The sequence below is a fragment of the Colletotrichum abscissum genome (genome assembly GCF_030869225.1).
Source record: "Colletotrichum abscissum strain IMI 504890 chromosome Unknown Scaffold_1.1, whole genome shotgun sequence".
Lineage (NCBI taxonomy): Eukaryota > Fungi > Ascomycota > Sordariomycetes > Glomerellales > Glomerellaceae > Colletotrichum > Colletotrichum abscissum.
In genome coordinates this window covers 1,597,598-1,622,265 of record NW_026849987.1, presented here as the reverse complement: position 1 = coordinate 1,622,265, position 24,668 = coordinate 1,597,598, and the positions used below count along the sequence as shown (strand labels likewise).

The window sequence follows — 24,668 nt, the reverse complement described above, 5'->3', positions numbered from 1 at the left end:
ACCCTTTTCCGCCTCGGTGGTCATGTCATATGCCCAAACTCCTTGCATGTTTCCCAAATCCAACCCAATTACAAAGTGGAAACCTCGTTCCCCTTCGTTCAAGCGCCGCAAAACCCAACGCCAAATGAGTGTATTTCCAAGCACTTTTAATACTCGGCACCACCAAAACTCTTGTTCCTTGTGAGGGTCGCACGCTTGATACTGGCTCGCGGGAGATGCTCGTAGCTCTTATTGCGGCTGCGACCCGTGCCGGGACGGATTCCGGGAGTGGCAGGATCACCCTCCTCGGCCGCGACCATGGCGTCTGCTGGCAAGGAGGCGCTTTCCTTGATGCTCGCAACGAAGAAGGAAGAGATAAGCACAGCGATACCGCCGAGGGCCAATACGATAGCGATGGAGTGATCGCCTGGAGTACCGCGAGGCTTCTGCCAAATTCTGAAGATGATGCTGGATCCGACGGTGGCAATGATTTGGGGCGCAGCGATGGCCATGTTGTGAATGCCCAAAATGACGCCGGCCTGGTCTGCCTCCTCACTGTCGCTCAAATCGGTCTGGTCTGAGTCGGCGGTAGAGTCGACGGTGGAGGGCGACGCCGGGCCATCGCCTCTGCTGGGGCTGAATTGCCGTTGCTTTCTCTGGCGAATCTTTGCATCCCTCCGGCTGATCTCAGCGCTGATGATGGCCCAGGGTGCCCAAAGTGTCATTGCCCAGGTAATTCCGACCAAACCGATCAAGGCCGTGGCTGCTTCTACCGTACGAACAATGACGGTGCAGAACATGGCGCCCGAGAAGAGAATCAGAGATGCAAACCAAGCCCGCTTTAGGGTGAACCCGGGGATCTGCAGGCGATCCAACCAAGACGCCTTTTCATCACCGAACTCTCCACTGTCACTGTCTCCTGGGAGATCACCAAGTGGTTGACTGTCGTAGGTGGGTGCGACGAAAAAGGGGAGAAAGACGTTCGTAAGCAAGCTGACGACGGAATTGATGAGCAGAGCAAAGGTTCCGATACGAGTTGCTCTTTCGTATAGCTGATCGAGTTCCTCCGGCGTCATGTGGGGATTAGCCTCCAGGTACGGCTCAACATAAATCTCACCAATATACGAGGAGGTGTAGAAAAGAAGCGGGAAAAAGCCGACCCATGCGCATAATTGGACTTGGCAAACCCTCCTGATCTGAGGCGGCAGACGCTTGATTGATTTAAAGATTTTGCCGAAGAAGGAGAACACACCAGGCTTGCCCGAAGCTGGCGGGCCTTCCAGTCGAGGGTCGCGCTCCTTGATCAACGTGGTGCTCACTGCAATAGTCGCCGCAAGGGCAATGCTGGCGATGGCGCATAGCACCTTGAACTGGCTGTCACCCAAAAACCAAAGGTACGTAGGGAGGTTGATGTAGCCAGCAATGTAGCCGACAATGTTTCCGAAACCGGTGATGCGACTCGCCATGGCGTTGGCAGCTTCTTGCTGGTGAGCCGGAGCACAGTCCACGATGAAAGCTCGAATAGAAGCCTGCACGGTGTTGATGGCGAAATCGAGGACGTAAATGCCCACCACGGCCACACAAATAATGGTGTTCTTGACGGCGACAGATTCGACATCAGCGCCAAAGAGGCTCATGATACCACCTACAATTTCTCTAGTCCATGCCAGGAACATTAGAGAGATGATAGTCGCGATAGCCCCGCCAACCATGAAGGGTTTCCGCTTGCCCCACGAGAGTCGGCAATTGTCGCTGAGCATACCGACATAGGGCTGAACCAAGGTGCCGGTAAGCGGGCCAGCAATCCACACCAGGGCCATCAGCGACTTGCTCAATCCAAGGGATAGCAAATAGGGAGACCCATTGGACAACTCGACAGACCAGGCGATTTGCAAACCACCGATACTAATGGTCAGGAGAATCAGGTACCATACGCTCTTGGTTTGCTGTGTATCTTCCTGCTGCGCTGCCAGTACCGCATGATGATCAAAGTAGCCTTCATCGTCGTTGTTGGAGGAGAGCAGCGGCGATCGCTCACTGCGTACGCCTCTCTCCTTGGGATTCGACGGTGCAGATTCGGTGCTCTGGGCGATTGATGGCATCGGACGGCCCCTCCTGGGGGACTGAGACTGAGATGAAGGCATCTCTTCGGTCGTTGAGCGTCAAGCCGCGACGACTCGGAAGTGAAGCGATTCGGAAAGTCGATTTCGGACAGGCCCACTAGCGGGGCAAGCTGGGGAAGCGTTCGTTCAATGCGGGGAGGTCGGCTCGATCGATTGACTGACGAACCTTTGGACTGGGTCGGCTAATTGACAGGCGACAGAAGAGTATATAAATGGCGGATCGAATTTGCAATGGCAATGACAAGTGTTTGTTCGTTGCCGGGTTGGGCAGAAAAAGAAGTTGTGTTGTCACGCGGTCAAGTAGGAGGATGCCACGAGACCCCCGAACACGGGCTGCTGGTACAAGGTGATTCGATTTCTGACGATGACAGAGCGGTGGCAGGAGTGTGCGTCATTCGCTGGGCTGGAAACTGCGCCCTGGCTGAATGACCAACTGTCTGGTGCAGGTCGGTTCCTGATTCGAGCCCAGGCTATGCGGTTCGATGCAGGCGAGGGCAAATGAGGAGCTGTACCGTCTGTTGAGGTGGTGTGCTAGGGTTGCGCCTGGATGTCCGAGTACCTAGTACTAGGGTAAGAATAGGCCTGGTTCCGAGTCTCGACTCGACAAGCAATGTAGCGGACAGCGGGAGAGCGGCAGCCAAATGCACCGTCTTGGGACTGCTGGCAGTGGCAGATAGAACCAGGGGCGAATTTGCAGATGAACTGGCGGAGAGAGGCGAATGAGATACGAATACAACTGGTGTTGATGGTGAACGGACTGAAGCGTTGTCTCGATCCGTCTCTTTGCTTGATGGCCTAGGGAGCCTGAGACTGGACGGGGAAAGCAGCTAAATGCGACCTCGGGCAGGTTAGGTTGGCGTGGTCGGATGGATAAAGACTGCACGTGGCGAAAAGGAAGAGCAACTGATGGTCGAGACACATGCAACGTTGAAAAGAGATGGTGAGGGGGAGGGAAGGGAAAGGAGATGTTATTATTTATTCGCCTGGTTCCGAGCAAGTTGAGTGGTGGAATTGATGGGATTTTCCACGGCTAGTAGGGCGCGGGTTCCGGATGAGGAAGAGAGGAGAAGAGATGGCTTGGAACGGACGAGAGGGAAGGGCGAAAGAGAAGAAGACGGAAGAAAGAAAGACAGGAAAATGGCGGGGCCGAGAGTCTAACACACACTGCCTATGGGCATGAGGTGACGGCCCAAGTCGCGATGGCATCGCACAGAGACGGTGAAAGAGAGCGACACCCGTCGACCTTGCTTCCTGGCCTGTTCCCGGGGTGGCCCCCGCACTCAGTACGTCATGCCCGTAGCTCCTTCACCTCCACCGAGTACTGAGATGCTGGGCCGCTACATTTCCTCCTATCTTTTTAGGGGTATCTTCCAGTCCCGACTTCCCAACCTTGAGGTAGTTATCCCAGACGAAACGCCCGCCTTTCTTAGGTACCTACCTGGGCTTGGACTGCATGGGTTGCTGCTGCTACCCGGGATAGACAATCTGCACACCGACGTTGCTATTTCATCACCTCACGGTTGGGAAAAAATCAGAATGGGAATAGACCAGGACAGAGAACACTAAAAACACAACAGACTTGATGGGCGTGCATAGGATCCTCCACCGGTACTTGCTCTCTGACAAAAATTACAACAACATAGACAGACACGGGTAGGCCTCGTGTGGTCGCTGCATACGCCATCTTCAGGCAAAAGTCAGGTACGATAGGGCACCACCTCACCATCTCACCATCTGCCTATCTCACTCATCTGGCCCCCCCCTCGGATCGCAACCCCGTGTCTCTGCGTGTGGTAGAACAGCCGTCTCCGGCTGACGGTGCCCTTCATCCGGCTGATGAGCCCTCACGAGGGATCTTGATCAAGTGCTACCCCGGTTTTCCCAACAAGTCCTGCCACAGCACCCTCAAGTGTCAGATGTCTTACCGGCAGTCCACATCCACAACACCCTCAGCTTGGATGGTCCCTACAACTGTTTCCACTGGATCTTTTTTACGGCCCCCGCGGACATGGAAGCTGGGGAAAACAATGGGCCTTTCTCACTTTGCGGAGAACCCGTACACAATAGGGCAGATCCCACGATGCTTACCCTACTGCGTCTGTAGGCAATGCAATGCCACAATGGGTGGCATGGAACCCTACTGCCTGCCCATGGAGGTGCTCGCTCAGCTGTGTTGGGCCCAGTAATTGCCCGAGTTCTACTTTGTACATAGAATCCGACCCATGGTGGGGCACCTCATCGTCGACCTCAACTGGTCCTCACGAGCACGTGCCGTGTCAAATGAAGTCATGCTTCCTGCAGGCAGCGGCCAAGCTCGGCCCAATCTTCCTACCACTTCCATTGCATGAGGTGGACTGCACTCCTTGCTGCTGACGTTCATTATGCATCAAGGTATGATATGCAACACAGCAACTATTCATGCAATACAAGAGAAGAAGTAGAATAACAGTCACATTTTGACACAAACGGCACATTCAGTCTTATCGGAATTTAAGTGGCCGAAAGGTAAGGCACCCAATCCTCGACGTGTCCACCACTCCGTCTCACCGGGTTCGGCCCCGAGCTACCATACCTTACCTTATACCCTACACTATCCGTACGGATACAGGCTAACATCGCCTGGGCCCGCAGTACCCGGTACTTTAAGATCTGCGCTTGGCGCTGCGTTTTCCGCCATCAGCTAGTGACACGCGCCCGCTTTCGATTGTAACTCTACCACCCCGCCGAGGCTACGCAAGCAAAACCGCCCGTCAAACAGCACCCATCCAATCACCGCATCGCTCCAGAGCCACTTCCTGCCATTGCGCAGTGTTGCAGCCTCCGACCAGTGGCTGGCTCCCGTCCCGTCCTGCTTGTCGACCTGCGCTGCATCTGTCTGTACCTCTAGTGGACACCTCTACGAACCTTACATCAGAACTGGCCTTTTGCTAAAGTCTGCCTGTCCTTCGACCGCATTGGCATTCAAACTCGGCGACATCTCGAAAAGAGCTACCGACCCAGAGACTCTCGTCGTCAGCTCACAACCCTGCGGCGTAGGACGACGAGCTGCCCTGTTGATGATCGCCATCCGCCCATCTCGGAGCTCACCCGCGAGCCGCCGGTCGCCCAGCTTTCCTCTCGACTCTGGATCCTACTCCGTCACCAACCCATAAACAACCACATCGTCGCGAAACCGCCATTACGATATGATATCCGCGACGGATATTGCGGGAACGGCCTTGCGCCTTGTCCGTATGTTGCATGTTAACGCTCTGCCTCTCGCAGGCCTCGAGGCTGCGTAAGCTGACTTTGTTTTGCCAGAACGTGCCGCCGAAGAGGGCGACCCTGAAGGTAAGTACCAACCAGATCCCCTTCAGCCCTTGCGCTCCCGACCATTGCGACTGACTGCAAGTCATCCAGGCTCCGATGGCTCACAGAAGGAGATCTTCGCCGCATGGGCGCTATTCATTTCCATCATGCTACTCATTACAGCCTTCTTGACGAGCTACTTCCTCCAAGAGAGGAAGATTGAGGCCGTCCACGAGACGGTCATCTCCATCTTTGCAGGTTCGTCCCCGTCGCCTATCAAATTAGTACGCGATGGCTTCTAACGCATGCCGTAGGAATGACTGTGGGACTGCTCTTGCTCGTGACCTCTGGCGATTCGATCCGAAACCTCATTAGCTTCGACTACCAAATCTTCTTCAACCTACTACTACCACCGATCATCCTTGCTTCCGGTTACGAGTTACACCAGGCCAATTTCTTTAGGAATATGGGCACCATCCTGACGTTCGCTTTTGCCGGAACCTTTCTGTCAGCTGTCGTCATCGGCCTCATTCTATGGCTCTATGCATTGACAGGAGTCGAGTCTATAAGCATGTCCTTCGTCGACGCCATCTCTGTGGGCGCGACCCTGTCGGCCACCGATCCTGTCACTATCTTGGCCATCTTCAACTCATACAAGGTGGACCCCAAGTTGTATACCATCATCTTTGGCGAATCGATCCTCAACGACGCCATTGCTATTGTTATTTTCGAGACGGCGCAAAAGTACAAGAAAGGCGATGCCTCCAAGCTCGGCGTTTTGAGCTTCTTCGAGGGTATCGGCATCTTCTTGATCGTCTTCTTTGGAAGTTTGTTGATTGGTGTGCTCGTCGGAGTTATGACGGCATTGCTTTTGAAACTCACCTACATTCGACGATACCCCAAGAACGAGAGTTGTCTAGTTGTGTTGATCGCGTATGCTACCTACTTCTTCTCGCATGGCATCCACATGTCTGGTAAGATCCTCAATAGTTCCCTGCCTTGCATCAACATATTGCTAACAACATCCAAGGCATTGTCTCATTGCTATTCTGCGGTATAACGCTGAAACATTACGCTTATTTCAACATGTCTCGTCGGACCCAGCTTACGACCAAGTTCATCTTCCAGATCCTTGCGCAGCTGTCAGAGAACTTCATCTTCATTTACCTCGGTCTAGCGCTGTTCACAGATAATGCGCTGCAGTTCCGACCGCTGCTGATCATCATTACTGTTTGCGCTGTTTGCGCTGCTCGCTGGGTAGCGGTATTCCCCCTGTCTCGCCTCATCAACTGGGTCATTCGCTACAGGGCTCGCCGAAGGGGCGGAGGAGAGGTGAGCGATGAATTGCCCTACAACTATCAGGCGATGCTTTTCTGGGCTGGTTTGCGTGGGGCTGTCGGGGTCGCTCTTGCTGCACTTCTTACTGGCGAAAACTCTTACGCGCTCAAAGCCACCGTCCTGGTGGTTGTGGTGCTAACGGTCATCATCTTTGGCGGCACGACGGCGCGTATGCTGGAGATCCAAGGAATCCGCACTGGGGTCGTCGATGAGATTGACAGTGACGACGAATTCGATATCGAGTCGTTTAACGGCGGACAATATGTCAAGCGCAATAGCACCGGCATCGGATATAATCCTAGGCGGAACGGCAGCCTGTCGCTGGACAACATTTCCTCGCGCAACGGCGCTCGGCCAACGGTGGGATCCGAACGCAGCAGCTATGTCTCGGGCTCGCACTCGCCGAACCCGGTCAAGAGACAATCGAGTCTCAGTCGCAAGAATTCGGAGATCGAGAGGTCTGATCTGCTGGGACGGAGCGGCAACACGACGGACTCGGACCTAGGAAGCGATATCGACACGTCGGACCTCCCGCCCCCAGCCCGTCGGGACCCGCGTCGCACAAGCCCAATGGTCACGCCTGGAGCCTCGCAGGCGACCGGATCTTCTGCCGGTGGTCTCCTCGCGCAGACCGAGCCTGCCGCCGGAACTTCGGTGGCGCCTCACCACGTTTCAGCGACGACTGCCATCAGACAGCTCTTCAGCCACGGGGCCGAGGACGCGGCGGGTCTGTTCAGGCAGCTGGACGAGGATTACATCAAGCCGACGTTACTGCTTGACGGCAACACCCGCGGCAATGGCTCTGGCTCCGGGCCGGGTGCGGTCTAGGACTAGTGGTTTGTCGCTTAATGGCGTGTGGCTTTCGTTTCCATGGTCATTTCTTTCTCTGTATATGTCATCAAGGGAAGGGAAGGGCGGGCTTGCTGGGTTTTATTTTTCCTGTTGCTTTTAGACACGTGTTCATGTATCGCACGCACGCACTCCGAGGCGATGCCAGGAAGTGTAAAGTCGCATTCAAACGGGCGTTTTGGGCGCATAATGTTATAGAGAGCTTGGCCGCAGGTAGCCTGCGGCCATGAGAAATTTCAGCTGGCAAAACTTTGATGAAAAAGAGAAAATTTACTTGAACATATATTGTCAATGTGAAATAGGTGACGGCTGCACTTGAGTCATAATCCATAGTATCTCACACGAACAGGGTATGAAGTGGAGGTATCTTTGTTAAAACTTTCTTAATTCTTTCATTTGCATCTTGTGCCTTTTTCCGTCGGCAGCCGAATGCTCGCTCCCCTTTTCCCCATCTCTAGAAAAAGCAAAAGGTAAGATGAGTTCTCGTCCCATCATCCCCTCAGCTGCTGCAGCCGCCGCCGCCGCCGCCACCTCTCTTTTCTCTCGTCTTCGGCATTACAAAGTGGTTATATACAACCTAGTTTTCCGTGCCAAGTTGCTTTCGTTCTCATCTTTGGGTTAAGGGGGGAAAAGGAAGAAGAACCAAGCCGAGAATCTCTCACAATTGTGGGATGGTGTGTTCTCTTTCTATGTACAAGGTGTTGTTTTTTTTCGTCTGCTCGCAAAAAAACCGCTCGCTTTGGCCCCCTCTCGTGTTCCCCGCCCAACCCTCGTCTAATCAGTAACGCCGTCGTCTACTCATAGCGAGAAACAGGTAAGAAAGAGATGAAAACGAACCCACAGTTCCCAAAGAAACTAAGGGGGCCAGCGAGCGGTGCGACGACTACGCAGGATGTGTGTGCCCTTCTTCTCCCACGGGCAAGTCCATCCGCGACCTCCGCGACGCCTCCTTTGGCATGGTGATTCAATGCCTGTCCTCCCGCCACGTCCTTGGCGGTTGGTATTCCTACTCTCGATAGACCTTCATGTCGTTGTTCGCATAGTGATTTTGATGCCGTTCATGTAACCGTGAACGCGCCCCCTTGGTACCCATTCATGGCGCGGGCGTAGCAGATGGTGTAGCGCTTCCACTGGCTTGGCGCTGTTGCTGAGCTTGCTGGGCTTGCTGAGCCTGTTGCTGTTGCTGTTGCTGTTGAGCTTGCTGGGCTTGCGGCTGTTGGGTCTGCTGGGCTTGCTGCTGAGCCTGCTGCTGTGCCTGCTGCTGGGCTTGTTGCTGAACTTGCTGATGAGCCTTCTGCTGTGTCTGCTGTTGAGCCTGTTGGGCCTGTTGAGCCTGCTGGGACGGCTGAGGCGGCTGAGCCTGCTGGGTAACCTGCGGTGATTTCTGTGCCTGATGAAGCTGTTGGGCCTGCTGAACCTGAGGGGATGGCTGTGGCTTTGGTGCCTGCTGGACCTGGGGTGATTGTTGCACCCTTTGAGCCTGCTGGACCTGCGGCGACTGCTGCGCTCTTTGAGCCTGCTGAACTTGCGGCGATTGCTGCGCCTTCTGGGCCTGTTGGACCTGTGGCGACTGTCGGGCCTGTTGCTGTGGCTGCTGTTGCTTCTGAGCTTGCTGCGCAAGTTGAGCCTGCTGGGCCTTTTGAGCTTGCTGTAGCTTCTGGGCCTGGAGCAACTGTGCGGCGTGGAGAGCCTGAGCCGATTGAGCTGACTGAGGCCGTTGAATCTGCTGAGCCTGCTGAGGCTGCGGCGTGTGCTGAGGCTGTGCGGATTGAGGCCGCGCTTGATGCTGCTGGTGTTGAGTATGCTGAGGCTGCACATGTTGCTGTTGACCATTCTGCTGCTGATGATGTTGCTGTGCCTGTTGTTGGCCATGGTGCTGTTGGTGAGCTTGCTGGTGTTGCCCATTCTTAGCCTGACCATTCTGTGCCGCTGCTGCCGCTTGTTGCTGTTGCTGCTGCTGTCTAAGAAGAGCAGCATACTGATGCGGGCTGGTCGTGGCAGCGATGCCGTTGGCAATACCCGGAGACGAAGCGCCTCCACCGCCAGCAGCCGCATTCATGGCATTTTGCGACATGGTCGTCCTTTGATGAATCATCAGGCGAGTAAGGTGTTCTGTAGCATGTTGTCGCACGAGCTCAGGTGTCCAAGTCGGGTTCTTGAGCCGATATTGGTTTTCCAGGTTGCTAAGCTGTTGCTGAATGCCCGGCGGCACTTGTGTGAGAGGGCGAGGTGAGCCCGAAGTGCCATTGGGCATATGGAGACCACCAGCAGGAGACGTAGCCACCCCGCCACCATTAGCAGCGTTGAATGCCATCATGGCTTGGGCATTGGCCTGAGCATTGGCAATGAAGCTCTGCTGGTTCACACCATTGACGCCGTTGACACCGTTGACGCCGTTGGCGCCGTGGACGCCATTGACTGACGCGGGCCGCATGTTTGGCGGAGAGTGAGACTGAGACGCATGAGACGTCGGTGTTCCCTGGTGCATTTGCTGTTGTTGCTGCTGCTGCTGAGACGGTTGCTGTTGCTGTTGCTGCTGTTGGGCCTGCTGGTGTTGCGGCTGCGGCTGCTGTTGATGGACCTGTTGCTGGACTTGCTGTTGAGCTTGTTGTAGCTGAACAGCCTGTCGCTGCTGCTCTGAGATACGCCGCGCTTGCATCATGAGATTAACATCAGGCTGAGGGTTGGGCATCGGCATCCTATGCTGAGCTTGCAGAGCCGCCTGCATCTGAGCCGTCTGCGCCCCGTTCATCGGCATGGGAGGCACAAGGCCACTCATCTGAGCAGGAACCCCGCCCATATTGGCGGTCGGAGCCTGCATGGGCATGCGACCTCGGCCTGCTTGGCCCGGAACAGCGAGCTGATTAGGCATATTGGGACGAGCCATGTTGCCGTTGACTTGACCCGCGACGCCTGCCGGTGCTTGGCCTGCGGCGGGTGTCGTAGCGATCTGGGCGGCAACCTGACCTCGTTGTTGCATGGTGATGCGTCTCTGAGCCTCCTGGCGCTGATGGAACTGGGCCACCTTCTCGGCAAGTTGCTGGTCGCGCTCCCACCTCATCAAGCTGTAATCCCTAGGTGTCTTGGTGGGTCCTCTGGGTTGCGCGGCCTCGTTCGCCTTTCGCATGGCTGCCATCTGGGTGGCATGTTGCTGCTTCTGGGCCGCAGTCTCGCGCTTCTTGGCCAGCTTCCTCATAGCATCAATCAGCGTAAGATGCTTCTGATTGCGTCGTCGCTCAACCCTGAGCGGCGTTGACGGTCTGCGTCTTGCGACCGGCGTTGTCGGCGCCGCTGCCTGGCCGGCAGCTTGTTGCTGCGCGATCTGGTTCTGCTGCAAGATGACACGGTTGGCAGCATCAATCCTATTCTGGTACGCCTTGAAGTACTGCGTTTTCTGCATGTCCGTCGGAAGGCCTTCCAGGTTGATCCAACGCTCGAAGCACTCCCAGGGCGTTCTCCGCTCAGCTCCGGATGTGAACACGGATCTAGGCGTGAGAAGGCTGGAAATGAGCGACCAGTTGTATGAGTACTCGCGAACCAGGCTTCGCAGCTCGTCATCCTCTGCCAAAGTCCATTGCGAGGGGCTGCGGCATTCGTAAAAGCTTTGCATGGGCATCTGGTATTCCGCCGGCGGGCGGAACTGATGGCCGGCGTGGAGACGGTCTCTGATGGGCTTCATTTCGGGGTTGAATAGGGCCACATCAGCATTCTGCGGTGGCAACTTCATCCTCTTTGCGGGCTGGGATCCGAACACGACCTTTTCGTCATCATCCTCCTCCTCCTCTTCATACTGGTATCGACTCCTTTTTCTCGGGGGTCCGTCTGAAGAAAGCTTCATCTCGCCTTCCACGTACTTGCTCAGAGGAAGAGCAGGGCGACGCCAGTGCGCATCGGGGTCGAATTCGGGAACAGTGAAATCAAACGCCGGGATCTTGAGTGGTGTTCCGTACATCGGAAGCTCCTGCAGCAGCTGGTCTGCGGTCGGTGAACTTCGAAGCTCAAAAACAACGTCGTCATCTTCCAGAGCAAAGATTGCAGACGGGGCTACAGTCTCAAGAATCTCCTCCCGTAACTCTTCGACGTGTTCGGGTGAATCCAGGTCACCTGAAGGTACCAGCTCGGGAGTTGCGTGTGCATCGATCACATCCAACGAGATGTCGGCCATGGATGTATCGCCTTCAGTCTCAGGCTGGACTGGCTGCTCCTTGGGCGGAATGTACGCGGGCACTTGGAGCTCCTTGCGTTCTTCCTCACTTGAAGCAACCCATTCGGCGCAGGCGTGCGCGAGATTCCGAGCAGCAGCAAGTTTCCATTTCTTTTCTTCCCGGAAATCCGTTCTCATCCATTTCATCTCTTGAAGCAGCACATCCAAATGAGATTCCGGGCGGATAGGCTCCGGACACCTCTTTGGCTGTCGCAATGACCATTTGTCATGCTGCTGCAGGTGATACACACGACGAAGCACTCGACATGCCTGATTGTCTTGTATGGCGACGTAGGCATCTGGGGTGGAAACCGTTTTGTGAGACTGGTTGAGGATGACCTCTATCGGCTTCATCCACTTTGATGTTTGCGTAAAACCTTGCACAAAGAGTGGTGTAAAATAGTCGTCTGTCGGCAGAAAACTTTGCTTCTGCTGGCTAGGCACCAAAGACTTGTCTGCTGATCGTTTGGTCTGCTTACCAAACACGACTTCAGAAGGCTTGTTTCTTGCCTTTTCCTTGTCCTTCTTTTTGTTGGCAAATGTCTTTGGCCTCGAAGGCGGAGACTGAGGCGTGGAGGTGAGAGGTGTGAGTTGGCTTGCTGGCATTTTGGCAGTCACTTGAGTCTCTGGGCTTGTTCCTCCTAATATTTCGGCCACCGACTTCTGTCGAATTGTGCCAGAAGCTGTTCGAGTAACCGCTCGCTCTGGATCCTGCGGCGTCTGTGGAGCCTGGTTTGAAGCTTGAGGAGTCTGTGTCTCTGTATGATTGGGCCCAACAGGTGCCTCTTGTACCTCGACGGAAGGTTTTCCCCCAGACTGGTCCACGGCTGGTTGATCCACATCCATCTTCTCAGGAGCCTGAGACTCCTGGCTGTCCGGAATTTCCTTGGCCAACGGGTCCGTAGGCGGCTCGGCGGTGGGAGCAGCAGTCTGGGCCGCGCTTGGTGTAGTGACCTTTGCGGCGGTGGGCTCTGTAGTGTTCAGTTCAACCGCAGGTGGAGCGGGTAGCACAGGTGTCGTGGGAGACGAAGCTTTCTTCGCGGGCGTTTCGATCACAGGCGGTGTTGGCTTAGAGCCCATCGCCATAGACTCCTGCAGAAGCTGCGCTTCGGGCCCATCTGGTATTCTGCCGTTGAGCGAATCCTCATCAGGGGAAGCACCGCTTTCGGTTCCCTTGGCCTCCTCTGCACTGTCTGCTGTCGCCCCCTCATTAGATGTCGCCTGCCGTTCCACATACTGAGGACCTTCATTTTCGGGGCTCGTATCAGTCGAAACATCATGCACAGCGGGAGTCGCGGCCGTTTGCGTCGTTGAGCCTGGCGATGAAGCTCCGTCGACTACCTTTGCTGAGTCGGCTGGAGGTTTGGAAGCCACAGGGGTCGTATCCTCGGCCTTCTTCAAGTCTGGACGAGCGGGCAGCTGGGCGACGGGTGGCTTCACAACGGATTGCGTAGGCGCATCATTTGGCGCATCGCCCTTTCGTGGTTCGGTCTTCTTCGGGATGCCATTCGGGTTTTCTCGCAGGGGTGTTGAGGCGGGCTTTTCGACAAGTGCAGCACCTGTTGTCTCAGTAGCATCTTGTCGCGATGCGTGCAAAGGATTCTTCGTGGGCACGACTACAGGTGATGGCGGCGGCGGACCTGAGGCAGCCAACGTGGGCGGCTTGGAAGCATCGGGTCGATTCGGCGTCGCCGCAGCAGGCACAGGCGTCGGGGGCTTTGGTGGAAGTGAGGGCGGAAGGGTAAAGGTCGCAGGTGTTCGAGGTGAAGATGCAGCGCCATTCGGATCGCTAGATGCAGCTGCAGCCGGCTTTGGCGACGGCGCAGGAGCGCTCTTCGTTTGGGGCTCGGGGAGGGAAGCGTCTTGCTTTGCGGGAGGAGCAGGCGCTGGCTCGGGTGCAAAGAGGCCAGAGTTATCGAGGGACTGTCTTAGGACATCGTAGCGCAGTTGAGGTCGAGCAGGAAGATTCGCTTCATTGAGCTTTCGTCCTCTGTAAGTCGTGTAAGCGGCGAGCGGCAACAACCAGAGCCATACGCGACCAAAAATATTCAAAAAAGCGCGAGAAGAACAGGGAAACGTACTGTGAGATATCGCAGCCTTGCAAGAACTGGATTTCGGCTGCGGTGGCTGGCGGCGCGTCGGGATTCGCGAAGTCGCTTGTGGGGAGTGCATCGCCCTCGGTCGCGACAGCGAAGAGCTGACGGAGCTTCCGCTTCCTCGACGTTACAATTGAACTGAAAAATGTCAACACGCCGAAAATTATATCGTTGGAATCGCACAATTAAGCTCTACCGATCGATGCAGTAACTGACCTAAATTCATCGCGTTTGGATCGCAAAAGCCTGGAGCGGTCGGCAGGCCCGACCTCAGTCATGTCATGAGCTGCCGCGACATCCGTTTTGGGCAAAAACGGGATGTCGACAATGATTTCCTCGCGTTGGGGAGATGAAATCGACGATCAAAAGTGATGAAAGTGGTGGTGGTGCGTGGTGGCAATTGATCGCGATTGAATTCCGTCGTGGATGGTCGACCAGAAAATTGTCGGTCTACGGGCGCCGCTGGACGGGTGGTGATTCTGGAAGTCACAGGCTGATGGGCAGTTGCTAGATTGGGGGGGTTGATAGACACCCCGGGAAAAATTATTTGTTATCGGAGAATCTGGACACTGTGCCTGGGAGGAGGCCATGGATCCGTCTTTAACAGAAAGCCGAGGGGAATGGGCGGTGCGAAGATGAAAGACCGGGGGAGGCAAAAAGGAGATAGTACAGTGCGGTAATCTCTCACGCCAGATAGTCTCTCCAATGGGGACGCCTGGACCGGACCCTCCAACTTTTTGCGGCGCACTCAGGCTACGCAGCAACGCTTCCTTGCAGCAGTTTGATGGATGTGTCTGCCCATCAGGTCTGTCTGTTGGGGGTAACTTGGAGACCTGGGGACGACCTGAAGTGTTCAGTGCTTTTTTTTTTTTTCCTTTTCTAGCGCCGGTGCATTGCACCCGCCCTTTTGCCCGTCCGCACATCAAAAGATGATGAGGTCTTTCAATGTCGCTGGGGACAGGTGTCTCTCTCGCTCTCATACGTTAGGACCTAAGGTGGTGAGTGGCTGCATAAGTGATAAGGCGCTTGTAAGTAAGTACCTTCGAGTCTCAAAAACTTCCCCAGGCTCCCTCCCACCCATTCTGCTGCAATACCTAGCAATATGCACATTGGATTGCCGATGGTTGAAATCAGAACCAGATGGAACACCGCTGAACAGGCCAAAGTGTGCTGCTACCAGTTAAGTCTGCTCTGCCGCTGCTGGCTGGCGACATATTCCGCTCGATGAATCAGTCAGTGAGTGAGTGTGTGCATATTCTTGCCGCCATGCTGTTTTCGTCTAGACCAACCCAAATTCTCCCACGTTGTGTGTGGTCCGTCTGGCATCCAATCTCATCAGCATCCCTGCTGTGGTCACATTCCACCGGCGCAAGCGTCTTGCGCTTGCTGTTTGCTTGGATGCTGGAAGTCCCAGAAACCCAGGATGCCCGGGCTTGGACTCTTGGAGCTTTATTTTTTCTCTCTTCTGCCATCGCCTCTTACCTGGTCGCAGGCATGAAGAGCCCACTCTTGATGTTTCCAGCCTCGGGGCCCTTGCCTGCGAGGCTCGCTTCCAGCAATGCGACTTTCTTTGCTGGAAAGCTGTCGGGCTGGGTAGTGGTGGAAGATTTCGTTTATTCTGCCTTTGGGAGATCGTCATCGCTGTCGATCACAGCACCAACAGGCCGTGAGAAGACGCCGGCGCAGTGTAAATGATGACAATTCTCATCTTCCAACCTCACTTGAGGACCATAGAGATGAACACCCTATCGCACCTGGCCCTTAATGAGACGAAATTTTCGACTCCAGAATCACTTGATTCGATGAACGTTGGCGAGCAAAGCAACTTTCTGATGACCGTTGCCCGACAATCTTGAAGTCGGGCAACCAGGATAAGACCTGGAGCATGAGTCGGGGCCCATGGACGCTTTGTGAGTGCTCGTCCCAAAAACTCCAAAGCCCAGCGCACACCCGAATTCAATAGTCTCGTCGCGGAGTCGCGGGGCAAGCTCTGCTAAAAAAGGTTCGTGAGTTTCGAGTCAGTCGCATACCTCCGAGTTGCCGCGCTGGAAGAGGAAAAGTCAGCAACTTGAAAAGGTTCTCTCATTCGGGAACGTACAATTCATGTTTGTTAGTCGTTCGTGTGCCACAAAGTGCCTCTCATAAGACAGTCAGCTAATACTCATCCTGCACTCCATCGAACTGCTTGGCTCGTTGAATGCGACATGCTTTGGGTATGGCGCTCGTGCACTTTCAGTAAGACCTTCACTCTCATTGTTCGTCGATGAGTGACTTATCATCAGTTCAGTGCAGCCATCGAGCGCAGGTTGTATCTGGTGATATTGAGAAGGCATTCAAATGAGCAGGTAATCATGCTCTTTGAGAGACTTCTCATAAAAAGCGATTGCCGTGAGTCTGGCGAACACTCTGGGTGAGAGGCTCATCTCATAGGCTGCCAAAGATTCGATTGTGAGAGGGCGTAGTTGATCCGTTCCGGAAGGTTGAATTTGCAGGTTCCAGATTGTGCGTCTGCCAAGACATCGCATTCTCTCAGAAGAGAACTCTGAAAAGAGAAACGAAACGGACGTCGGTAGCTTGTTTGAGCTTCCCCCGCAGGTATCGGAAACAACACACAGAGAGAAATAATCAAAGAGAGAGATTCAACGACAATGAGTTAAGCGATGTTTATTCCTTATCACGTTGAACATGGAGGCTGAAATCAAAACATGTGTGGGCGCACCAAATCACCCAAACACACAGCCCGGTGAAAAGAAATCCGCAGTGGGAAGTTTTGTGTCTGGTTTGCTTGATGCTATTCCGTCCCCCCAGCGGCCCAATGACAGGCCCGGCTTTTTTGTTTCTTACACAACGTTAAATCCTGCAAAGTTATGCAAGAAAACAGCATCGGATTGGTCGGTGCCTATGAAATGCCGATTCGGGTGACATCACGATTCCCACTCCACGAGTTCGCCCTTGCCTTTCAACAGGGGTAGAGGGGGGAAATTGTAGCTGGCCAATCGAATGTTGCAGTCCCCGTTCGACGATGCGAATTTTTGTTGTAACTCTGTCATCACCACTCGGCCAAACCAGGTCCCAATGTGGGCAGCGTTCCCGCGGCCCCGTCTCTTGTCAACTAAGTGCGGGAAGACTATTGTGCGTAGCTCTCACAGGTAGCTGTCCCTTTAGGCCCCCATACTAACCGTGCCGTACTGGTTTCCCAACTCGGAGCAACCCGTGCGACCGGACTGCCTCGGCGCAACCCCCTCCTCCCCGAGTTCGTGTCTCTCTTTAGATGTCCCGTCGGGCTCTAACTCGCGCCGTCCTTCCGATCTTGAAAGGGTCAACTCCGTGCCTTAGTGTAGTCATACAACTACCCTCCGTGCCTCCTCACCATCCAAGTGAAAACATTGTGTGAACCAACTCATCCAACATCGCTCAACGTGACATTCAAGCACCGCCGCCAACATGTCTTTCTTCGGTCTGGACCTCGCCCAAAAGGGGCTCTCCCTTTACACTGTCAGTAAAGTATCCATAAGCGATGTAGCTTGACCACCAGGCTAAACCTCGCGTCCAGATTCCGGCCGCCTTTATCATGGCGATGCTGCCCAATGTCTACGCCGTCTCCGGAGCAGGAGCACACTACGACCTCTGCAACCCGAGAAAGCTCCAAACTAGTGTCGTGGCCGATGACAAGCTAGACAAGATTGTAAGAACAGCAACCCTTCCTTTCAGAGGGGACCTTGCCCTCCTCCCCAGATACCGTAGCCCATCATCTTACACGAGGCTGCGAAATCTCTAGGCCAAAGCCCGCATTCTCCGCGCCAAGGCCGCATCGGAGAACGCCTTTGAGACGCTCGGCTTCTACTCTGCCGCCGTGGTCGCCGCCAACTTTGCCAGGGTAGACGCCGAGACCGTTAACGTCTTGACACTGGGCTACATCGCTTCCAGGGCCCTGTACAACATCATCTACGTCCGCCTGCAGGACAACCGTAGCTTCGGCCCCCTGCGAAGTCTCGCTTGGCTTGCCAGCATCGCCATCACCGTTACGTTGTATGCTAAGGCAGCTACGCAGTTGGCGTCTTCCTAAGCCGGGCTATTTGATGTCGATAGCTCTCAGCGGCGCATGGTACAACCTTTGCCGCGTTTAATGAAACTTTTCTCTTCGCCAATTCAAGCAGCTTCACCAGTGTCATACGTTGCATGTTCACGTGCAGTAGAATGTTATTTGTATGAGCCTGTCCTTAATCAGCGTCAATGTTGCATAATGAAAAGCGGGAAGCAAACGGCCTTTGGCGGGCGCACAAAGCTTGTTCTTCAAGTTGACGGGCTTCTTTCGGGACGCACGATCCAGCGCCATCGTCGTACATGGTCAGAGACAGCAGTAAGCCACCTGTGAAAGTGACAGACATCGTGACGATGTCCATCCGGAAGGGAAATGGTTCAGTTCATTCTGAGCTCGTACGAAGCTAGCATGACTAGAAAACGTGGGTTGAGGTCACCTTACACCAATCCCATAGTGGAACGATTCTGGAAAGCCTCATCGTCAGCCCTAACATTTCAAAGCTAAGCTTCTTTGAACTTCAGAATGTTGGTCCAACAGTGGCGGAAGTATCACAATTCCGTATCACAGCCTCCCGTCTCGTGAGACGGCACTCTCACGGCAGAATCGGTCTCAGAATGGGCTCCTTCTGTTCTACATAACTCAACTACTCCTTCCGTGAGAAAATACTGCATCTAAGATAGAAGAACGAGGCAACTGCGAAGCTCATTCATGAGTCTGAAACTGCCTTATCAACTCAACTTCTTTCCGTTTCAACACACTTACACCTGCAGTGTTCTTTTCTTCAATAGTAGACATTTTGATTCGATTTCAGCAGGAGGTTAAAGACCTTGCGCTGCGCTGACTTTGTCGTTTGAACCCTGTCTCACACCACCATCACCAGCGTCTTTTCCGATCCTTCTGCGGCAGTCAACTCGCGATATTTCAACTTCACTCTTTTCGGCCATTCTTTCATCATAGATCAAGTCTCAGCTTAGAAAGACGCGCCGAACTGTCATTCTCTACACTTCGTTCCTTCTCGGTAAGCCCCAGGTGAAAGTACAAAAGCCAGCTCTAAACGCAACACACACTGACCAAACATCTAGCCTTCTTCACCAAGTCCAACGCAGTCGCTTCAATATTCACGATGCGTGACTTTGTCATCTTCCTCACCGTTTCCACGGTGCTCTTGCTGGCCGGCGCCGGTCTTGTAGCTGGCATCCACGACAATTACGTTGCCAGTCACGCTACTTACACTCAGTCTATCGCCACACCCCAGACCGACTTCATAACTCTCACTGGAACCGCTTCCAGGGCCACTCATTTGAGATCCTTGTTGCCCCAAGGCACCCTCGTCGTCTCCCCCATCAAGGACAACGTCAGAGCAGACTCCGTCCCCACGAGTTCGGCGATCCCTACTACCACTATTGATTGCAACCACGAATGGTGTCAGGATAGCACCTCTCTTTGTGCCTACTGGGCTGGTATCACTGGCTGGGATCCTACTGAAGGCCCGATTCCTGGCGAGACCGTTACCTCCATTGGCAAGTGCAGCATCGTTCCTACCCAGGCTGGAAATCGAAAGCGCGATACTATCAACAAAATTCTCATCACCTTGGCGCCTACTCCCTCGGTCAACTGCGAGTACGAGTATTGTGACAGCAACACCCAGTATTGCATGTACTGGGCTGGTGTCACTGGCTACGACCCTTCTCTCGGTCCCATTCCTGGCATGACACGTACCTCTCTCGGAGCCTGCCAGGCGCCTCCTACAGCTGTTGACAACGACACTACCGTGCCGACAACTATGGTGACGAAGACGTGCAAGAGTTCTTACTGAAGGCAAGAAGTAAACAGCGACGACTTTCACACGTTCTAAACTCCACGGGTACACGAGACAGTTAGTCTGGAAACATAGGTGGGCGGATGTTTTGGCGGGAGAAGCTACGAAGAAGCAGATCTCAAATTGGTTTCTAGAAAGAAGATTGCCATGGAAACCAAAGAATACTGATTTTTCAACCTTATATGCGTGAACGTGAACGAGTGATATGTACTGAAGAATGGGTGAAGTGTATACGATGTTGCCGTCTTGTCTGACCTCCCCTTGAGCCTGACCCTACTCCTACTCTCTTGGTGAGATGAAATTTCTCTCAGGCGGCTGCTCACATCCGTGTCAATTTCACTCAACTCACAAGGTTTCTCACACTGTAGACTCACCAGGTCCAGTGACAGAGGTCGTGATAGCGGTGTCCTCCACATAGACGCCAGAGAAGTAGAAATCTTCATTGGTGTCGGCGTATCCATCACGGGGAAGCTCGAGAACGCCCAGATGCCAGTCCGCGCCGTTGGACGACGTCGAGGCCGAGACGGGAGCCACGACCTGCTGCAGAGGGGCACTGCCCTCAGAGTGCCAGAAGCCGACGCTTCCGCTGGAGAAGTTCTATAACACATTTGTGTAAGTTCATATTTCTACTCGAGACGTGGGGGACTTTCCTCACTCCCCAATACTCAAGAAACAAAGGGGCTTAAGAGTCAAACTCACAATCTCGTAGGCGACATTGTGCCACACATCCGGCTTCCACTCCGTCTTCCACAAACTCTTCTGCTGCACCATGAACTGCAGGTTCGTGTTATTCGTCGCCGACTCGCCACTGATCCACCCGCTCTTGAGCTCGGTGAAGTGGCTCTCGAAAAACGCAATCTGGTGCTCGCGGAAGATGCTCGGCGCGTTGGTGTCCTTGCGCGAGATGCTGAAGTGGTACCACACCTTACCCGAGTTGATGGCGGCTTTAGTCTGCGGGATGAGCTCGGTGCGCCGCATGTTCTGCCCGTTCCAGTAGGCCGTGCTGTCGAGCGTGATCTTGACGCCTTGCTTCGACGCCGTGTCGGCCGGGTTCTTGTAGGACGGCGAGAGGTTCACGTATTTGGTCACGTCGCCGGACCCGTGGATGTAGTACTGGTAGGGCCCGACTTGGTTGGACCAGGACCACTTGTTGAGGTCGGACGAGGTGTTGAGGTCGTTGAAGCGGCCGTCCCAGAGGATTTTGGCGGAGGTTAGGGGCACGAGAGTGAGGAGGGCGGTGACCTTCATCTTGGGCGGTTGGACTTGGTTGAGGGGATTTTGGAACGAGTGATGCTTGGCCGGCGATACCAAAATTATCCCAAAAGTCGCCCGACAGGCTGACCACTTTTATATCATTCACAGACTGAGCCCTATACGGCAACCCGGGACGGGGGAAATATCACGACATCGAATATAGTAGGTCGGCGAACTATAGCAAACAAAGGGGGTAATGCTTCAGGCACGAATAGGTCACGAGTAATATAAACACACTCCGGACGGACCGTCTAGCCAGGGATGTTCAAGGGGGTGAAGGGGGAAGCTTATTTATCTACGTCGCATTTGTTCGGACAGCACCCTCCGATCCCATCGTATAAGCTGTAGACGTTGATTTGGGGAAATCTGAATGCACGGGAGATTTAGGCTGTATGGAGTTTAAAGCCTACGCACCCCCACACGAACATGAACATGGGACAAGAAAAGGGGATTACGTTATTCTGTGGTTAGGGCATGCTGGTCTGACGAGAAACCTTGATTGAGAAGCACTCTTTTGACGTGTCCACGGCCCATGTTGAAGCAATGTTTGCAAAGAAAAAAAGACCTGCATGATATCGTGGCGTGAAAGTCTGCAACTCTACGGGTGTAGATGACCTTGAGATTCCTAAAGTGACCACGTTTATCAAAAGCCACCATCAGCCAAGGAAAGCTTGTTCTGCATCATGTGCCGCTCGAGTCGCCTTTTGTCCCGTCGCCAAGTCTGGCGTCCGGAGGCAGGTGAGTAGGGTTGCGTCCCAAGACGCGCCGCAAGGGTCACATTCGGAGGCAGACCAGGACTGATATCTGTCGCGCGTACACACACGGCAAGAGGTGGAAGGGTTTTGGTACTAGCCGGTTTTTCGAGCACCACAGCCCCGGATGGGAGCTTGAGAGAGCTCATGTGGGGCAGACGCGGTAGAGCTCAGTGAAGCATTGATATCGCGTAACATCTTGAGTGCAAACACCCTGTCCAGTCAAGGCTCGCTATCTCGTGACTTTGAAGGCGCTTCTTCTGTATGCTGAGGTAGACTAACGGATATGTATGGACGATGCGGCTCGGGTTTGAACCTACGTCGCTCAATACGTGAAGCATCAGGAGGATCACCGTAAACTTTCCGGATGTACACTCTCAAGCTTCCTCCTCCACATGAAAATGATGATCACGCTGGCAAGTTTATGAGCTTACTCTGACCTTGGCGTCTAGGTCGGAGTGGTTCTTGACCACAAGAGAACCCCCGTCTCTACCGATGTCCTCCAGCCGGCAACTATGATACCCATTAGACCACCTTGTGTAAACGTGTAGAGGCGAATATTAACTTTTTTATAGGACTTGTTCAAGGCTCAACAGCGGCATATGGCGCCGTAGATGAAGAAGTAGGAATAGGAACCTCTGCGACCTCTGCGTGGGGATGTGTATAAAATCCGCTCTTCTGATTCAATCTGGTCTGTCTCTCTTTCTTCCTCTACAACCATCAGCTCGCTAGGTCTCTATACCAATCAGCTAGGTAAGTATACATCAAGGACTACCTCACACTCATAAGTCAATCACACTAACACTACCAACTGACTTAAGATACTTGACCTTACATCGAAAACATCAACATTTAGGTCTCTGTACCCATCTGCTCTAGGTATGTATACATCATAGAATACCTTACATTTGTAACCCAGATACTAACGTTACTCTCTAATTCAAGATTATTCACATCGATCACAACATGGTCGCCGCCAAGACCCTCCTCGCCGCCACGGGCACCCTCGCCCTGGCCAGCGCCTCCTCCTTCACCACCATCACCACCACCAGCACGGAGCCCGCCACCGCCGCCGCGACCATCACCGCCCCCGTCGCCCCGCCCATGCCGTACTCCGGCTCCGGCCCGACCGAGGCCATGATCGCCCGCCGCAGGGCGTGGTGCACGGAGTACAACGCCGAGAAGCGCCGCGCACCAGGCTGGTACGAGAGCCCGGACGAATACGCCGGCGCCATCGGCTACTGCGTCCGCTTCTACCTCGAAGAGTACAAGATCAACCCGTCCAAGGCCGGCTGGATCGAGGAGTCCATGGACAGGACCGTCGGCCGCAAGGAATTCTTGGTCGCCGACTTTGAGAAGAAGGGCAGCCCTGCCCCGACCGCGACGCCCACAGCCAACGTCGACGCCGCTGCCTCGAAGGAGGAGGATCCCGTCAGCGAGGATCCCGCGACCGAAGACGAGATCCGCGTCAACACGGCCAAGATGGCGGACATCCTCAAGGAGAGCCTCGGATACACCGACGAGCAGCTCATGGAGCTGGGCTTCAAGCTCGGTGAGAGCGGCTTTTTTTTGGTGCATGCCCCCGAGGAGAACTCCGAGGCTTCCTCTTCCCTTCTTTGGCCCCCCAAGTTCGGTCGCCTTGCCCGCCCTCTCGTGCCTCACCCCTTCCGCAAGCATCTCGGCAAGGAGCCCGCGGCTAAGGGGCCCGTTGCTACCCAGCCCAAGGTTGAGAAGCCCAAGGTTGAGCAGCCCAAGGTCGAGCAGCCCAAGGTCGAGCAGCCCAAGGTCGAGCAGCCCAAGGTCGAGCAGCCCAAGGTCGAGCAGCCCAAGGTCGAGCAGCCCAAGGTCGAGCAGCCCAAAGTCGAGCAGCCGAAGCCCAAGGTTGAGTACCAGAAGCCCAAGGTAGAGGATGAGCCACCCGCGGCTAAGGAGCCCAAGGGAAAGGAAAAGGCGATCGCGGTCGAGCAGCCCGCGGCTAAGGAACCCAAGGGCAAGGAGCCCGCGGGTGAGCAGCCCAAGCCCGATCAACCCAAGGCTGAGCAACCCAAGCCCGACCAGCCCAAGGCCGACGAGCCCAAGGCCAAGGACACCAAGTCCAAGAAGTCCAAGGAGGACGAGGAGATGCAACACCACGACCACCCTCACGGCGGCCACCACGCCCACCCCCACCACGACGAGCACGACAAGGAGAAGGAGGAGGAGGAGAAGAAGAAGAAGGAGAAGGAGGAGGCGATGGCGAAGCACCCCTACCACCCCGACCACCCCCACTTCGAGGAAGAGCCCGTAGAGGATCACCCGACGCCGAATCCGCCGAAGGTACTCCCCGATCACATCTAAGTACGGGGCTGATGTCTTTCTCTCGGGCCTCCTTCGAAAGATGAAGAACTTGGACGACAACCAATGTTCACCTCAGTTTCTTTCGCAGGGGGGGGGGGGGGGGCTAAAACGCCTCACTGAAGAGACGTATGATTTCTCTTGTGTTCCTATGTCGTTGGGTGGAAAAGTTTGATTTAGTAGTTTGTTCGTTACACTGGCTGAAGTCGTCGAGTCCCCCAAGAAATCACTCGGAGGACGAATGTATCCCAACGATCCGGGCTATTATGGGCACCTGTTGGTAGTTGAAATGGCTAAAGGCCACTGGGAAATACGTACCTTTGCGTACATCATTTAGCCTTAGCAAATAGCCAGTCATTTAATAGTAAAGTTTGATCAGCCTCCTAGATTTGTGACGTACTCTCATCAAGGTGGATGAGCAAGGCCTACACTGTCGGTGAACCCCCTTCCATGTGTCGGTGTCTGTCCATGATTTTGATCCATACACACGTAGCTGAGAAGCGAGGAAACGTAGACATTTGAAGCTTTCTTGTGGTATTACTCTTACTACCAGGAGACTCTGAAGCCCCTGTCCAGTAAGGTTCTGTACC

General features: G+C 54.5%; 7 protein-coding genes across 7 annotated transcripts; 4 read left to right on the top strand and 3 right to left on the bottom strand.

The window, feature by feature from the left end:
* Positions 1–146: 146 nt before the first annotated feature.
* Positions 147–2,123, bottom strand: CABS01_00499 (general alpha-glucoside permease; the record flags this gene model as incomplete). The annotated part of the gene is made up of 1 exon (XM_060533880.1): positions 147–2,123. The coding sequence occupies one exon, from the start codon at positions 2,121–2,123 to the stop codon at positions 147–149; it is 1,977 nt and encodes a 658-aa protein (XP_060406394.1).
* Positions 2,124–5,287: 3,164 nt separating this feature from the next.
* Positions 5,288–7,556, top strand: CABS01_00498 (sodium/hydrogen exchanger 3; the record flags this gene model as incomplete). Its single annotated transcript, XM_060533879.1, has 5 exons — positions 5,288–5,333; positions 5,403–5,432; positions 5,502–5,648; positions 5,705–6,364; positions 6,421–7,556. The coding sequence occupies 5 exons, from the start codon at positions 5,288–5,290 to the stop codon at positions 7,554–7,556; spliced, it is 2,019 nt and encodes a 672-aa protein (XP_060406393.1).
* Positions 7,557–8,583: 1,027 nt separating this feature from the next.
* On the bottom strand, positions 8,584–14,155 carry CABS01_00497 (uncharacterized protein; the record flags this gene model as incomplete). Its single annotated transcript, XM_060533878.1, has 4 exons — positions 8,584–8,598; positions 9,049–13,771; positions 13,863–14,015; positions 14,094–14,155. 4 exons carry the CDS (start codon positions 14,153–14,155, stop codon positions 8,584–8,586), a joined length of 4,953 nt encoding a protein of 1,650 aa, XP_060406392.1.
* Positions 14,156–17,321: 3,166 nt separating this feature from the next.
* CABS01_00496 (uncharacterized protein) lies at positions 17,322–17,943 on the top strand (the record flags this gene model as incomplete). Its single annotated transcript, XM_060533877.1, has 3 exons — positions 17,322–17,372; positions 17,431–17,562; positions 17,656–17,943. 3 exons carry the CDS (start codon positions 17,322–17,324, stop codon positions 17,941–17,943), a joined length of 471 nt encoding a protein of 156 aa, XP_060406391.1.
* Positions 17,944–19,042: 1,099 nt separating this feature from the next.
* Positions 19,043–19,735, top strand: CABS01_00495 (uncharacterized protein; the record flags this gene model as incomplete). Its single annotated transcript, XM_060533876.1, has 1 exon — positions 19,043–19,735. The coding sequence occupies one exon, from the start codon at positions 19,043–19,045 to the stop codon at positions 19,733–19,735; it is 693 nt and encodes a 230-aa protein (XP_060406390.1).
* Positions 19,736–20,095: 360 nt separating this feature from the next.
* CABS01_00494 (uncharacterized protein) lies at positions 20,096–20,986 on the bottom strand (the record flags this gene model as incomplete). The annotated part of the gene is made up of 2 exons (XM_060533875.1): positions 20,096–20,335; positions 20,438–20,986. The coding sequence occupies 2 exons, from the start codon at positions 20,984–20,986 to the stop codon at positions 20,096–20,098; spliced, it is 789 nt and encodes a 262-aa protein (XP_060406389.1).
* Positions 20,987–22,710: 1,724 nt separating this feature from the next.
* Positions 22,711–24,081, top strand: CABS01_00493 (uncharacterized protein; the record flags this gene model as incomplete). The annotated part of the gene is made up of 1 exon (XM_060533874.1): positions 22,711–24,081. One exon carries the CDS (start codon positions 22,711–22,713, stop codon positions 24,079–24,081), a length of 1,371 nt encoding a protein of 456 aa, XP_060406388.1.
* Between the last annotated feature and the right edge of the window lie 587 nt (positions 24,082–24,668).